The 16,960-nt window shown below is 41.8% G+C and overlaps 1 protein-coding gene across 1 annotated transcript; it reads right to left on the minus strand.

Moving 5' to 3' along the window:
* Positions 1-4,318: 4,318 nt before the first annotated feature.
* NIFK (nucleolar protein interacting with the FHA domain of MKI67) lies at positions 4,319-15,263 on the minus strand. Its single transcript, XM_069473716.1, has 6 exons — positions 15,152-15,263; positions 14,073-14,210; positions 9,084-9,192; positions 7,601-7,812; positions 5,690-5,761; positions 4,319-5,308 (listed from the first exon to the last, which is right to left on the minus strand). The coding sequence occupies exons 1-6, from the start codon at positions 15,254-15,256 to the stop codon at positions 5,114-5,116; spliced, it is 831 nt and encodes a 276-aa protein (XP_069329817.1). The 5' UTR covers positions 15,257-15,263; the 3' UTR covers positions 4,319-5,113.
* Positions 15,264-16,960: the final 1,697 nt, after the last annotated feature.

Genomic DNA, 16,960 nt, shown 5'->3' on the forward strand with positions numbered 1-16,960 from the left:
TCCTTTGCACGTATTTTCATCCAGTCTGTAGCTTGTCTTTTCCTTCTCTTAACAGTGTCTTTCACAAAGCAAGTTTTAAACTTTAAGTCTAATTTATCAATTTTTTCTTTTATGATCATGCTTTTGCCTAAACACACACAGATAATGAAATATTTTCTCCTGTTTTCCCCTAAAAGTTTTTTAGGGCCAGGAGCAGTGGCTCACGCCTATAATCCCACCACTTTGGGAGGCTGAGGTGGAGATTCACTTGAGCCCAGGAGTTCCAAACCAGCCTGTAGCACCGTAGCAAGACTCCAACTCTACAAAAAAACCCAGAAAAATTGGCCAGGTGTGGTAGTACGCACCTGTAGTCCCAGCTACTCAGGAAGCTGAGGTGGGAGGATCGCTTGAGCCCAGGAGTTCAAGGTTACAGGGAACTATGATTGCGCCACTGCACTCCTGCCTGGGCGACAGAGTGAGACCGACTCTAAATAAATAAATGTTTTTTAGTTTTGTTTTATATTTAAGTCTGTGACACACTGTAATTTTTGTAGAAAGTGTGAAGTGTTTCCTATCATCAACATCACTTGCATATGTTCACCTGATTTGTGGTAAGATTTTATGTATTTCATTTTTTGAAACGTCTTTTCACGTGGGTCCTGTCAAGTACTGGTATCAATCCCAAAGATATTTTAATTTAGTATATTCGTCACTTGGAAGGCATCTGTAGAATTCTATCACCTTTGTCCTGCTATCCCCTAGCATGTTATTCAATTGCAGTTAGTCACCTTCTGTTGAAAGATAGGCGGAGGCTTTGCAATCCCTCAGTTTAATAGATTTTGAAATATGGAATTTGAGATGTGGAAATTTCTTTTGCACTCATATTGAAGTCTGAAAACACTGTGGGAACTATAGTTTGAGATCAGAAAATACACCTGCTGCAAATACACCCGTGTGGGGCTTGAGATCTCATTTCTATTTTACACAGCACAGGAAGTACTTAAATCAGCCTGACATTACTCGTGATTCAAATGTTAGTTGTCACCAAAATGACTTTACAGCTGTCTGTTTCAAATATAAATGGTGTTTTGACTTGTAATTCTAAGTTGAATTCATTGACTTAAATTCATTAAGAAACATCAAGTCTGCAGCAAAAGCTAATTTCTGAAACCATTGTGGGTTTGGTGATGATGGTTAAGGGAAGTTCTCATTCAGAAATTTTAAATCTTGGCCCTGAACTCAGGAAGTCTCGCGCTGCCAAGCCATCGAACTGCTGCGTGGTCGGGCAAGTCAGGATATTCAGCTTCTGCTTCTGTTAAAAATCCATGGAACTGATGATGGCTAAGTTACACTGTGACACTACTAGTTCAGTAACACACGATGGGTTCATGGATTTTTGGCAAAGTACCTACGGTGAACAACAGTGAATAGCCTTCAAACACCTTGTATTTTCCCCAGCTGTAAATTTGTTCAACTAAGCCTTTTTCTGCTCCACCTGTAGTTTTTTTTTTTTTTTTTTTTTTTAACCACTATCAGTTGTGGCACATTTGGCAAATGCCACTTCAGGTTGTACTAAATTTCCTCTCAATTTTGAAAATATTTTTGCTTATAGTTGTTCCACAGAATATTCACAGAGGGTAATTCTTCAGTCACTTCTAGGGTGACTTCTAGGGTCTAGTTTTCTTGGGACTAAGGAGGTTCCCATAATGTGGTACTTTCCACGTTAAAACCAGAAAGGTTCTGGGTAAACTGGGATAAATGGGTCACCCTAGCACTTCAAACTTGGCACTGACTTCTTGAACTGAGCAGTGCTGGTAACATGTGTTAACGCAGCACGAGCCAAGGAAAACATTCAAAATCATGTTTTTATTGTATTTTATTGCACTGGCATCATCATTGCTCACTGCAACCTCAGACTCCTGGGCTCAAGTGATCCTTCTGCCTCAGTTTCCGGAATAGCCAGGATTACAGGTGTGTGCCAGAGGGGCAGGCTGGCTTTTCTATTTTTAGTAGCGACAGGGTCTCACTCTTGTTCAGGCTGGTCTAAACTCCTGAGCTCAAGCGATCCTCCCGTCTCGCCTCTCTGAGTGCCAGGATTATAGGCATGAGCCACCGTGCTGGGCCCATTTGTCTTGTTTTTAAATTGGCTATTAATGTTGCTCCCTTAACTCTTCTGTTTTTTTTGGGCCACATTTCTTCAGCTGCTGCAGTTAAACACTTCATTGGTAAGTGGCTTTCCTTGCTTGGCTGGCTAACAAAACACATGGGAACTTAACTTTAAGTTGCAGCCTCATTTTCATTTTTTATTTGTGTCAAGAAATTGGGTGCTGAGATATCCCATTTTAAATATCTAACTCTCTTGACTGCTGCTCTCCTGTCAGTTGGAAATACTGCAATAAATGCTTAGTGTGGCAACACTGACATATATTATACTCTTCTAACACAGCTGGGAGTGTCACTGCTAAATAAATACCATGCTTTACCATCCAACTTTATAATATATAAAATTCACACTGCCATGATACAGGGTGGCACTTGAAATGCGTTTAAACCACATCACTGCAAGTGGAAGTACACCCAGCAGCAGTGCTGGTAGAGGACCACATATGGTCTCTGTCACAACTGAACTCTTAAAGCACAACAGTAGCCACAGACAGTATGTAAATACACGAGCGTGGCTGTGTTCCAATAAGCATTTATGGACACTGAAATTTAAATTCTCTATCACTTTCATGTGCCACAAAATATTTCTTCCCTAACCACTTAAAAATGTAAAACAAAAACAGGCAGTGGGCTAGAGTTGGCCTGCAGGCTAAATTGCCACCATCGGGTTTAGTTAGGTTTGAGCCATGTGATTATTTCTGCTATATTAAGTGGAAATTAATATTCCTGGGCCAAGGATAGCAGCAGTCTGCAAGGTGTCTAACTTGAGTCAGTCTCTGAACAAGAAATACCCTTTGAGGTACTGAAGAGATTTTGGAATTCACATTAGCAAAGTCTATCCTAATTTTTCAAGTGTCATATCATGAATCAGCCAGGACAATTTCCAGTCATAGTGATCCTCTGCCTTGGATATGGCCACACTGTATTCCAAACAATGCTAGCAATAGAAAACCCCATTTTGAATTTAACTTTCATTCACTGTTTGACATTCAAACACCATTTCTGTGGCATGTATTCATTTGATACTCCAAGTTACCAGCAATAAGCAGCTTGCGAAATGTCTGGCTCCTAAAACTAGTTTGTGAATTCCTTTGTTTTCCTTTATTGCTTTTTGTTCTGATTATATATAACAGGAACATATTTTTTAAAAAAAGGAAAGGGAAAAAATCTAGTCCACAGCATTAGTATTTTGATATATATCTTTCCATTTCTTAAAAATTCATTTTTACATAGTTGTGGTCAAACTCATTGCACAATTTTGAGTTACATCCTCACATCAACTTACTTGCTCCATAGTATTTACTGCAAAAACCTTTCCTAAGTATTTCTCCGGCTGAGGGGCCTCTGCTCTTGATTCCAGCCTGTCTCCTACTCCAGGTCACATTACAAAATCCCCTTACACAATTTAAGTACCATCCCTAAGGGGATGGGTGGGTGACAGTTTGGGAAGAGGGAAATATTCATCTCGCCCCATAATGTATTTTAATGCACATGTCACTCGGGTGGGTAAAACATGATAGACCCATGTCAGTGTGTAGAGAAACTTATCTGATGCTTTCCCAGAAGAGAAATGAAAGGGACATCCAGATCCATCGGGTCCAGAGATGGTTCAAAAAGGGTGCATTCATTCCACAAATACATACTGAACGTTTCTGTACGTCAGGAACTGTTCGATGTATTATCTGCTTTTTGCATATACTTAATACCAATTCTGAGCCTGGCGCGGTGGCTCACGCCTGTAATCCTAGCACTCTGGAAGGCCGAGGTGGGAGGATCGTTTGAGCTCTGGAGTTTTAAGACCAGCCTGGGCAAGAGTGAGACCCCATCTCTACTGAAAAATAGAAAGAAATTAGCTGGACAACTGAAAATATATATAGAAAAAAAGACCCAGGCATGGTGGCGCATGCCTGTAGTCCCAGCTACTTGGGGAGGCTGAGGCGGAAGGATTGCTTGAGCCCAGGTGTTTGAGGTTGCTGTGAGCTAGGCTGACGCCATGGCACTCTAGTCAGGGTGACAGAGCGGGACTCTGCCACAAAAGAAAAAAAAAAAAAAAAAAAAAAACCCCCACAAAAAACCCCCCCACAACAACCAATTGTTTTGCATTTTGTATCAGAACACCTAGCCCAGTAACTTAAAGACTTAAATACTAGATGAAAAAAACTCCTGGTGGCAATGAATGTTTTTAATGAATCTCTGTTAGCTATACAAAAACACATTTCAAGGGCATCAGAAACTGCAAAATAGATGAGGAGAAAATTTACTATATTTCCCAAGGCTCCTAAGTCTTACTTACATACAAATAAATTGCAGGAAAAAGTTTATTTGCTGATCATTGTTTGAATCTTGGAATTTCCGTTGATGATACTGATACAAAATGTTATTAACAGTTATTAATCCATGCTAGCCCACCAAAAGCTAATTTAACATTATGGTAAAAATGAGTCATTTTTGAATCCTATTAATATTTGAACTAATCCATAAACGAATCTGCACTAACACTTGAACTTCCTTCTCACTCCTCATACAATTTAACTTTCAATCAACTGATGTTAAAGTCTAAAGTACCCCAATGGGTGAAAAGTGCATGACAATCACGTAGATAGTCAAACAAGACAGTCTGTATTTGGTGGTCACAAAAAGGGCTGCAGTTTAGAATTAAACCTGCAGTTAATGGTGAGCGCTCTATCCAGGCAAAGTAATTAAGGAGAACTATGAAATCTGAAAACTAGAGGAGACCAAGAAAAAGAGGTAGCATGAGCCCAGCCACTGTAAGCAGGTATGCACCCCTGTATTTCAGAAAGGGCAGGCAAGCCAAAGTTGCAAATTGCTTTCCTTACTGACTTAACCAAATAGTATGTTTTTCCTCCAGAAATCTTGTCCAGGGTTGTATTTCACTGTACCTAGTATAGAATTAGCCCATAAAACAAAATCACATTTTTCAGAAGAAATATCATACATAATACATTCAGAATCACTGATTGCTTTTTCTTCGTCTTTTTTTCTGTGAACGTGTAGGTGTTTGAGTCTTTTGTATTTCTTCTTTTACACTGGGTTTGGGCTGCTTGAAAACTATTTCATTATCTTTATCATCATCATCATCATTCATGTTGGCCACTTCAGATTTTCGCTTCTCCAAAAATGTTGGTGTACAAACTGGCGTGGGGCCCTGGATTCAACAAGTACAAGATTATAACACATAAATGTAGGACAATATTATTCCTTTACCCAAAAAGTATCACCTCCCCTCTATTTTTACAAGTTGTACCATGTTATTTTAGGCCTGTTTCCATCTTTTGGTGATACAATTGCAGATAATAAAGAGCTTAGGTGCTTATCAAACAATATGGAAATTCACAATTAATTAAAATATAACATGCTTCCATTATAAGGTGTTAGATAGAAATTGCTAAATTACTAGTAAGGATCTACACCAAATGTTACAAGATTTAGTTTAAAATCCTAACAAAATGACAGTAGCAAAATTACTTTTCCTCCTTCAAATTATTTCTGTAATACCTGGTGCCCAGAATATGGAAGACACCTTTACCTGGCTATCCACGATCTTCTCAGGAGTGTCAGGAGTGCGTGAAACCTGTTGTTTCGTTTTCTTAGGCAAAACCTTCAAATAAATTTTTAAAAGGCTGTCAATTTACATACTAATCAGTCTTGGATATATTTTCCTACTTTATCTGATACCTGGCATGTAAAATGACAAAACTTTCCCTGGCTATTTGCAGACTTCCAATGATCAGTTTCTGAAACCCTTTTTCCCTTTTTCTGTAAAATCTTAAATAAACAAAGTTATAAACTGGCAGTCTCACATCTTTCCATTTTAAATTTACCATTAGATCCTCATACATATTATCAGTAAATCCTCCCTAAATAACAGGTCGTTTCAATTTAAAAAGCAAAACCCACAAGTACAGTGAATAATCTCAGGTAAAGGGCAAAACTAGAAGAGCGGCCTGAGGGACTGGCAGAAGCTGTGGAGGTTGAATGGAAGGTCAAACCCGGAGCTGGCTAATTCCCAGAATTCTGAATTCAGGAGGAATGTGAAAGGGCGGGCCCTGGAGGCCTAACCTGGCTAAGTTCAGGATTGTGGCAATGAAGCCAAGCACTCCTCCACTGAGCAACAGACAGGGTTCAGGAAAAGCTGTACGTACACGCTCATTTTCAAACTGTCCCAGCTCCCAAATGGTTCACCAGAGTACCAGGGCCTAAGGCCTTGAAATAATGTTCCAGTACTGTTAAACATAGTGTTCAGGATTTTGGCACAGAATTAACAACCAGGTCAGCACTTTGGGAGGCCAAGACAGGAGGTTCACTTGAGGCCAGGAGTTCGAGACCAGCCTGGGTAACATAGCAAGACCCTGTCTCTACAAAATAATAATAATAATTTTAAAAAAATTGCTGGGCGTGGTGGCATATACCCGTAGTAGCTACTTGGGAGGCTGAGGTGGTAGGATTGCTTGAGCCCAGGAGTTTGAGGCTGCAGAGACACTTCAGCCTGTACTCCAGCCTAGGTGACAGAGTTAGACTCTGTCTCTTAAAAAAATCCAGAACAACTAGGAACTGGGCCCAAGGATAACTCAGCCTTCCAGTTTCTGCTAAGGTTTAAAGACCTAATAAACTTGGGAATAGATGCCATCCCTTACCAACCAACTAGCTTTCTGTAAAGAAGCTGACAGGGTAAAGCCGACAGGGTCTATGGGAGACCGAAAACAATCTCAAACAAGAAAAGCCGTAAGACTTTCACCTATACTGGCCACACCCTAATGTCCTGCATTCTTGTTTTGTAGTAAAAGACATATAGCTCTCCTTACTGTGACAGATGAAGAAAAGATTCAGCAAGGCCTCTTTATTCTCTTTTGCTTACAAGCAAGGAAGAAAGAACTGGATGAACAACTGTGCTAACTCATCTTCATCTAAGTAGGCTTGCCGTATTTCAATCCTTGCTCATTGAATTCAGAGAATTGATGTTTACTGGCTAACTCTGATATATAATTTAGGAGTATTTCCAGTTTACAAGATTATGAAACAAAATTTTACCTAGAATGGCATAAAAAGAATGGGTAATTTACTGTCTTGATATTCACCGACACCATATAACAACCAAACATTTAATTTTGGTAATGTCACTACTCTGGTAATCTAAGAGCATTATGGTTTAACTTCAATAACTTAAACACAGATCATGAAAGTTATGCAAATCAAGTAACCCCTTTAAAAGAAGTTTCCTCTTCCCTACAATGGAAATAACAAGTATCTATTCTCATAAGCCTTTAGGAAGAACCCATAATGCAATGTTTCAAAAATATAGCCAAAACCTAGTATGTAATAAGCACTGGACTAGACACTTTATATATAATCATAATGATGTGGAGACATGTTATTACTAGTTAGATACAAAGCCTACCCCCAAGAAAAATCACAAAAAAATTCATAACGGAGTATTTACCAATGAAGGAAAATTATAATCAATTCCTTTTTTAGCCAATTTTTTCCTGAGTAGTTTTTCTTTCTTTTTAAAGCGCTTCTCCATCTCTAGCCTTTGTATAAGTGTCCGTTTCCGATTATACCGTTTCACTGCTGGATATGATGGCTGTTTAAATGGAGTATTCCATGCTTTAAAAAGTTCTTTATGTACTTTTTCAGGTGGTATAAGACAACCTATTTTTAAAAAGGAAAAAAGAAAGTTTTCAAACAAGTGGTTGGGAAGGGATTTTACTGTTAACTTTAGAATTTCCCCAGTGCCGTTCCTCATGTCACAATCAAAATGATGAGCTAATTTCATAGCAAAGTGACAGATGAGTCAATTCTACTCTAGTGGAGTCAGTTAATGCTTTGAGACAGAAGTCACAAATGCTACGGTTTGGTTCCCTTTCTGATATTTTTCACAAGCCAAACACCCCACAGCGTTGACGTGGCACTCGTGGCCGACACCTTTCAGGTCACCTGCCCAGCCCATTTCCCCTGGCGATGGCCATGCTTTTAATGCAAGAACGAAGCCATGACCTCAAGGAGGATGCTCAGATTCTCTCTCACAGCCATGGGAACTGGGACGGAGATGCTACCTGGGCAGCCTTGGCAGCTGTTTGGGCAGACGCCTGTGAACTTGGCACCTGCATGGCCACATGCCACCACGGGCACAGGGAGGCCAGAAACTTAGCTCCACCTTCCAGGAGCCTTGAGACCTGGATGGGGAGCTCAGGGTAGCCTCTGGGAACGCAAAGTCGGAGGCTCTGCCTGCTCCTATTTGCAGGATGAACTTCTAACTGGGGTCGTCTCCTCTACTTCTTACGGCCTCTCTCCTGTGGAAGAGCTGCAGCCAGTGCCAGTCAGTTAGGCTGATTCTGAAATGTGATTCCTGACCTTTGATGTTACCTATCTAGAACCTGTGAATGGGCTCCCCACTGCCCTCAGAATAAATTCTAAACTCCCTGACTTGGAAGGCCTTTAATAATCTGACCTGTAGCCTATTTCTTCTTTTCTTGCTACTTCTCCTCACGTTCCCCTCACAGCCAGTTGGCCACCTCTGGTTTGGCATTTGCTGTGCCCTCAGCCAAGAATGGTTCAATCTTCACTCCCATCCCCTTCACCTGGCTTGCTCCTATTTAATCTTCAGGTTTCAATTTAGATGATACTTTCCCAAGGAAGCCTTCTGTAGCCCATTAAAGATGGGTCAGCTGCTCTTCCTCGGGACCCCCAAAGTAACTTGTCCAATTCCACGTTAGTGTGAAGAACAGCTATCATGCTAAAAGATTTTACAATTCCAAGTACAATCTGCAGGACAATACACTTAAATCCTTGCATCATTCTGTCAGAGAATCATCCCAGAGATTAAGTGGCATGTCCAAGCAGCTAAGCCATCTGCCCTTCCCGCCAGTCACCCACCAGCAGCAGGCATCCATGCAACAGGATGGTAAGACAAGAGCACTTACACTTCAAGAGTCTTTCACCAAAAAGGTAGTTGTTCATTGTTTCAGCAACTATTTTGGCAACATCATCAGACTCAAACTCCACAAAGGCATAGCCTTTGCTATTTCCAGTCTGCAATGGAAAACTCACCATGAAAAGTAGAACAATTAAAATCGAACGCAACACCAAACTCTTAAAATGCCATTAATTTAAATAATGTACATTAGCCCTTTATCAAATAATATCATGATACCTTTAATTACAACTTTAATTCACATATTCCTGGGCACTGTTATGGGCAAAAGAAAAGAAAAGATCCAAAATAATCTGAACACACAGGTGATTTTCTGGTATTCCTGTAACTGTGGTCACATATGAGAAATACATAATTCCCATGGCTGGAATTATCTAATAACAAAACCCCATGATATACAAAAGTCTTCAACTGAAAAGTAGCCAGGCTTAACATAGCGGGAGTCAGGGGGCTCATTTCTGGCACCAGCTGTGTCAGTATAGAGCAACTTGTGACGCTTCCAATTGAACCTCAGTTATCTTCAACGGGGGGATTTTGGTAAAAATTAAACTGCTTGAAAACCCATTTGTAATCTCAATTCTCAAAGGGAAAGATGGTGGAACAGAATAGACACTGTGAAATCCAACTCAATGTACCACCAATGTAAACTAATACAAACCTTTTGAAAAGTGATTTGAAAATACATGTCATGAAAAAAAACAGTATCTTTATCCAGTAATCCCAGAATGTTGGAAATACCAAGCAAATAGTCTAAATTGGAGAACGGTGGCCTTTACTATGCAACAATGCTGGAAATGGTAAATTTCAGTGCATCTCCTGAATGAGCAGGCTTTTTTTTTTTTTTTTTTTTTTTTTTTTTGTTGAGACAGAGTCTCACTTTGTTGCCCAGGCTAGAGTGAGTGCCGTGGCGTCAGCTTAGCTCACAGCAACCTCAGACTCCTCGGCTTAAGCGATCCTACTGCCTCAGCCTCCCGAGTAGCTGGGACTACAGGCATGCGCCACTATGCCCGGCTAATTTTTTCTATATAGATTTTTAGTTGTCCATATAATGTCTTTCTATTTTTAGTAGAGACGGGGTCTCGCTCAGGCTGGTCTCGAACTCCTGACCTTGAGCAATCCACCCGCCTCAGCCTCCCAGAGTGCTAGGATTACAGGCGTGAGCCACCGCGCCCGGCCAATGAGCAGGCTTTTTATCAGACAACTGGCCTAAATGCTTCAAAAAAGCCAATGTCAAAAAACAAAACGGTTATGCAAAAATGGCAAAGAGACTGTTCCAGATAGGCTGAATTGCTGTAACCACCAAATGTAATGCACAGACCTTGACTGGAACTCAGAACAGGTAGAGAAAAAATAGCTAAAGACATTTTTGGGACGATCAGGGATATGTGAAGATAGTACATTATACACTATTATACTGTGGTTATGCAGGAGAATGTCCTTATTCTTAGGAGATTTATAATGAAGTACCTAAAGTATTTTGACTGCTGTTTTTTCCAAATGGTTCAACAAAACAGAAAAAGTGTATGTGTCTATACAGACACAGAGAGATGAAGCTCATGTGTTAGGATGTTAATACAGGGTGAATCCAGGTGTGGGGTGAAGGGATGCTCACATCACACTACTCTCTATTTCTTTTTTTCCTTTAAAACATAATTGCTGACCCCCACACTATTCTTTCTACTTCTCTGCAGACTTGAATTCTAAATAAGAAGTTAGGAGGGCCGGGCGCGGTGGCTCACGCCTGTAATCCTAGCACTCTGGGAGGCCGAGGCGGGTGGATTGCTCAAGGTCAGGAGTTCGAGACCAGCCTGAGCGAGACCCCGTCTCTACTAAAAATAGAAAGACATTATATGGACACCTAAAAATCTATATAGAAAAAATTAGCCGGGCATAGTGGCACATGCCTGTAGTCCCAGCTACTCGGGAAGCTGAGGCAGGAGGATCGCTTAAGCCCAGGAGTTTGAGGTTGCTGTGAGCTAAGCTGACGCCACGGCACTCACTCTAGCCTGGGCAACAAAGTGAGACTCTGTCTCAACAAAAAAAAAAAAAAAAAAAAAAAAAAAAAAAAGTTAGGAGGAACAATGACCATACTGCAATATGGAAAAACACTTACAAAATAACACCCGCAAAACGCAGAAAGAGGTTTTGTGAAAGACAAAGGATAAGAAGAGGAAAAGATATGAATAGGCAATTCACAGAAAAGGGAATTCCAATGATCGATGACATTTAACCTCACTAAGAATAAGGTAGAGACAAAAACCACGAGCGGGTTGGGCGCCACAGCTCACGCTTGTAATCCTAGCACTTTGAGAGGCCGAGGCAGGAGGATCACTTGATCACTGATCAGGCCACTACACTCCAGCCAGTGTGAAAGAGTGAGACCCTGTCTCAAAACCAAAACCAAACCAAAACAAACAACAACAACAACAACAAAAAAAAAGAAAAAACAAACAAACAAACAAAAAAACCAAAAACACAACACCACAACAAAAAAAACCCAAAAAACCCCAAACAAACCCATGACCATTCTATACTCAGTGACCCTGAGGATATGGAGTAAAGCAACACTTTTCAAACTCACAGTTTGACCTTTTAGGGGGCAATAAAACCAACTTAGTAGGTCAGAAAGGTATTTAAAAACAAACAAACAAACAAACAAAACCGAATAGAAAATCAGTGTATCACACAAAAGTTGGTTTAAGCATTGTCTCATTCAACTTTTATTTTAGTTATGTTTACATAAATGCGTACATGTGCTGGTTTGTGCTATAAAACTTACTTCTTATTGTGGGCCAAAGTCTGAAACACTGTTCTAGAAAAATCTGCCTATACCTGCAAATAATGTTCCTAGCAGCTTCATTTGAAGTTTGAAAAACTGTAAAACACCTAATGTTAAATAGGAAGATGGATAAATAAACCTTAGTAAGCAAAGAAACAGCAATGATAACAAATGCACTATAGGCCGGGCGCGGTGGCTCACGCCTGTAATCCTAGCACTCTGGGAGGCCGAGGCGGGTGGATCGCTCGAGGTCAGGAGTTCGAGACCAGCCTGAGCAAGAGTGAGACCCCGTCTCTACTAAAAATAGAAAGAAATTATATGGACAACTAAAATATATATATATATACAAAAAAAAAATTAGCCAGGCATGGTGGCGCATGCCTGTAGTCCCAGCTACTCGGGAGGCTGAGGCAGTAGGATCGCTTAAGCCCAGGAGTTTGAGGTTGCTGTGAGCTAGACTGACGCCACGGCACTCACTCTAGCCCGGGCAACAGAGTGAGACTCTGTCTCAAAAACAAACAAACAAACAAACAAAAAAATGCACTAGAGTTACAAGTTACATGGATAAAGCTAAACAGATTACTGAATGAAAAAATTGAGTTGCAGGACAGAAATAATACATAATATAGCTTTAAAACATACTATATAATGTACATTGATATATAAACATGTAGTAAAGATTTAAAAATACATATAATTTCATACGTACCAATGAAAAACACTGAATTTGTGAATTCTCTGAGCATGGGGAAGTAAGGGGACTGGCAAAACATACAAAAGGGACCTCAAGTCTACCTATGATCCTATTTCTTTCTTTTTCTTTTGAGACAGGGTTCTCTGACTCCTGGGTAGAATGCAGTGGCATCATCACAGCTTACAGCAACCTCAAACTCCTGGGCTCAAGTGATCCTCCTGCCTCAGCCTCCCAAGTGGCTGGGACTATGGGCATGTGCCACCACACCTGGCTAATTTTTCTATTTTTGGTAGAGACAGGCTCTCACTCTTGCTCAGACTGGACTCAAATTCCTGGCCTCAAGCGATCCCCCTGCCTTGGCCTCCTAAAGTGCTAGGATTAAACGCAAGAGCCACCACACCTGGCCTATAATCTATTTCTTACACAAAGATCTGAGGCAAGTATGATATCAAGTTGACAACTGACAGAACTGAATGGTGGATATCTGGGTATCCAGGTATAATTCAGTAAATTATTCCCTGGGAGACTTCAGGATGTTTGAAATATCCACGGAAGCAACAATCAATGTAAGTAGGAAAATGGGGTGAAGAAGAGGGAGGGAGAATACAAAGAAATGTTATTTTGGTTAGGATGGAAGAAGTAACAGCATTTTAAATTTAAAATTTCCTTTAATGTTACTGAAAACATAAAATTAAAAACCTGTGGTTTTATGACAACTTGCAGATTATAGATGCACATCCTATCCTCTCACATGCTAAACAAATTATCTACTGTAACTCATGTGGAGAAATGTAGAAAACAGCATAAAAAAAAAAAAGAAATTCCAACAATGAGGTGTCTATAGCTACAACCAAGAAAAGCTTATGTGCGGGCAAGTAAATATAGTGGGCCACTCCTCTATTACTGGAACAAACTACATAAACCCATTTTTCATTAGGAGGTAGGGATAACAGTAACATTTACAGAGCATTTACTGTGTCCCAGGCAATGTTCTAAGAACTTTATTCATTACTTCATTTAATCTTTGACTAAACATTCCCAGGAAGTTGGTGCTATTTTATTTATATTTTACATGTCACAAAACTGAAGCATGAAAATGTTATATAACTTGTCCAATTAGCAAGCTGTAGAGTCAGGCCTTGAACCCAAGTAGTATGGCTCTAGAGTCGTTATCCTTAATTATTCACTATGTACACCTTTGCTATCGTAGGGATGCCTGTAACGGAGGCTCATCTAAAAACATGTATGAACCTTGTGCTCAAACTGAGGTTCATTTACCAGGATCGTCAATTTAAGGTGAGGATTTGGGCAATGTAAAAGAAACACAATAATACTGACTTTGCTCTTGTGGCTCTTTCAGATTCTAAACCTCACCACCCACTTCCCGCCCCCCTTTGGGAATGAAGCCTGATAAGTAGCAATGATATGTGAACATGCTTTGTAAACTGTAAAGGATGATATACATCTGAGACGAAAAACAATAGAATCAACTACAAAAATCTTACCCTTTTACTTCTGGACAGTCTTAATCTTGTAATAGTGCCAAATTGGGAGAAGTAATCTTGAATGTGGCTTTCATAAAGTGTGTTCGGTAGGTGGCCAACATAGATTACTCCAGGCTTCAGTTTTTCTTGCTTTTGTCGCTGAAGACATAAAGACCAGGTTAAGTTAAATTTTTTTTAAAGTAAGAAAATCACATCGCAACAGAACTTGCAAAACTCCTAGCCTTTCAATCCAAGAACCTGCTCTGTATTTCCACTTTATCACGGTACTAATTAAAGAATTAGCCATTACTGTCCCCACAAGGACAATCGTTAAGCAGTCCATTGTCTTCTCAGCCTCACACCCCAGCACTCAGTACAACCTAAGAGCTCAACAACTACATGTTGAATCAGTGGATAAGCAATTACATTTCTGAACGTGCCACTTTAAATCTTCGGCCCAGGGAACTCCACATAAATGTACCCTTCAATTCTGTAGGCACATCAGTTTACTCGCACCTAATCGAACAGTGTTCCAGAAGCTTGTTAACTTTCACAATATGCACTCACCTTTTGGAGTCTCAGTCATTGCACTCTTACATTCTGTAACAAGAACTTTTTAAGTTTTCCAGTGTATTTCGTGCTAAAAACCAAAGAAAATATAAACTTGATATCATGGGCCCTAGTAAGCAAATAGAACTTTGTCTTCCAAGAACTCCAAGATCACCATCCAGGCAAAAAAGCCCTCCCAAATGGTGTGGTAAGTCTGGGGCCCCTGTTTTCGGGGGCAAAGCTGAAGCGTGACAGCTGTAACCTGGAGTTAATCTGCGGTACAGGAGTGCTATTGCCTCCAGCGGGGCTTCTTCTCCTCTTGTGTCACTCCAGTACTATTCCCTTACCTTCCACATGAAGACTAAGGCCTACGCGGCCAAACCCCCCATTATTCCCCGACGAGCGTAAACCTCGTTTTCTCAGAAACCTCGGCCTCCAAGCTCACAAGGTCTGTCCCTGATTTAGTGGGCACCAACTCGGGGAGACCCCAGAGACGCCCCCAGAATCGGTCCGCCGCCTCCCATCACAGTCTGGTCGCGGCAGCAGCTTACCTGCGTTATTCGGCGGCGAGCCTGCGTTATCTCCTTTTGAAACTCGTCGTCTTCCTGCGGGTTCAACGACAGGATCGGCCCGGGAGGGTCAGTTAAGGCCGCCATGCTGAAAGCTGCCAATACGACAAACTCCACGCGGCGCGCCCGGAAATGCCGAGCTCTCTTCGCCTCCCAAGCGGAAGTAGAGGCAGGGGAGGGGCGTGGCGAGGCGTGGGCGCGGGCCGAACGAGCTCATGCGCCCCCTGCTGGCGGAGCGTGGCTTGACCTCGCTTTGGAATGTCTAAAACAATCGCAGGCCCAGCGTGGTAGCTCACGCCTGTAATCCGGCACTCTGGGAGGCCGAGGCGGGAGGATCGCTTGACACCACGAGTTCGAGACCAGCCTGAGCAAGAGCGAGACCCCCCCCCCCCACCCCCACCCCCATCTCTACTAAAAATAGAAAGAAATTAGCTGGACATCTAAAAATATAGAGAAAAAATTAGCTGGGCATGGTGGCACATGCCTATAGCCCCAGCTACTCGGGAGGCTGAGGCAGGAGGATCGCTTGAGCCCAGGAGTTTGAGGTTGCTGTGAGCTAGGCTGACGCCACGGCACTCTGGCCCGGGCAACAAAGCCAGTCTCTGTCTCCAAAAAAAAACGAAAAACCAGACAAGGCCTTATTCTTCCTGGGCACACCCACACTATGGCCATGGCGGCTAGTGGTCTTGATGTGCCAGCCTTGGACACAAAGGCCCCAGAAGTGGTGCAGCCCTCTGTGGGCCCAAATCTTATTCAGTCCCTTTAGGTCTTCGTGGAGCTTGTTAACGTTTATTTTAATTTTTTTAAATTTGGTTTTTGAGACAGGGTCTTGCCCTGTTGCCAAGGCCAGAGTGCACTGCTGTCATCATAGCTCAGTGCAACTTCAAACTCCTGGGCTCAAGCAAGCCTCTTGCCTTAACTTCCCAAGTATCTGGGACTACAGGCATGTGGCACCATACCTGGATAATTTTTCTACTTTTTTTTGTAGAGATGGGGTCTTACTGTGTTGCTCAGGGTGGTCTTGAACTCCTGGCCTTCAGTGATTCTCCCACCTTGGCCTCCCAAAGTGATAGGGTTACAGGCGTGAGCCAGCACTCCCAGCCTAACCATTCCCACTGTGGATCATGTGCCTTGGCAAATCCTGGCACTTAAAGTTGCTCTCAAAAACATCCTCCCATGTATAGATACCCTGAATGACTGCTGTTCGTTTCCCCGAAAGGCTGGAAATCTGTCCTCAATTTTATCTAACAATACAGGAGCACAGAACCGCTGGGCGTTGTTAATGTTTAAAAGACACTTACTCCTTAATACTGTGTGTAAATTGGTACAACTGTAGGGCGCTTTCGCAAAGGTGATTCATTCCCCTCCTGTCTGTTGCCTGCCAGGGTTGGGAAGGGTTCACAATAGGGTGGGGTGGGGTGTGATCCAACCTCCTTAGAAGCATTTGGAAAGGTTGGGGGCATTTAGGGATCTTCTCACTGCCTTGGTAGTGCTACCAGTATTTAGCACCTGCTTGTTGTAGACACTGAACATTCTGCACTGAACGGGACAGTCTACTGTGTTCCTGGTATTATTTACCATTTATTCTCCCCCCACCCTTTGCTGTGCCTTCCTGTGGGCAGAGCTGAGCTCCCCACCCTACCGACTTTAGGGCACATGATTTGCATTGACCAGAGGAATGAGGGCAGATAGGAGACCGTGCCAGTTCCTGGCAGGGTGTTAAGAACTGTTGTGTTCCCTCACTCACTCTCTCATGCTCGTACCATCCGCAAGGAGAAGGCTTGCAGGCAG

This window comes from Eulemur rufifrons, chromosome 1 (genome assembly GCF_041146395.1).
Source record: "Eulemur rufifrons isolate Redbay chromosome 1, OSU_ERuf_1, whole genome shotgun sequence".
Lineage (NCBI taxonomy): Eukaryota > Metazoa > Chordata > Mammalia > Primates > Lemuridae > Eulemur > Eulemur rufifrons.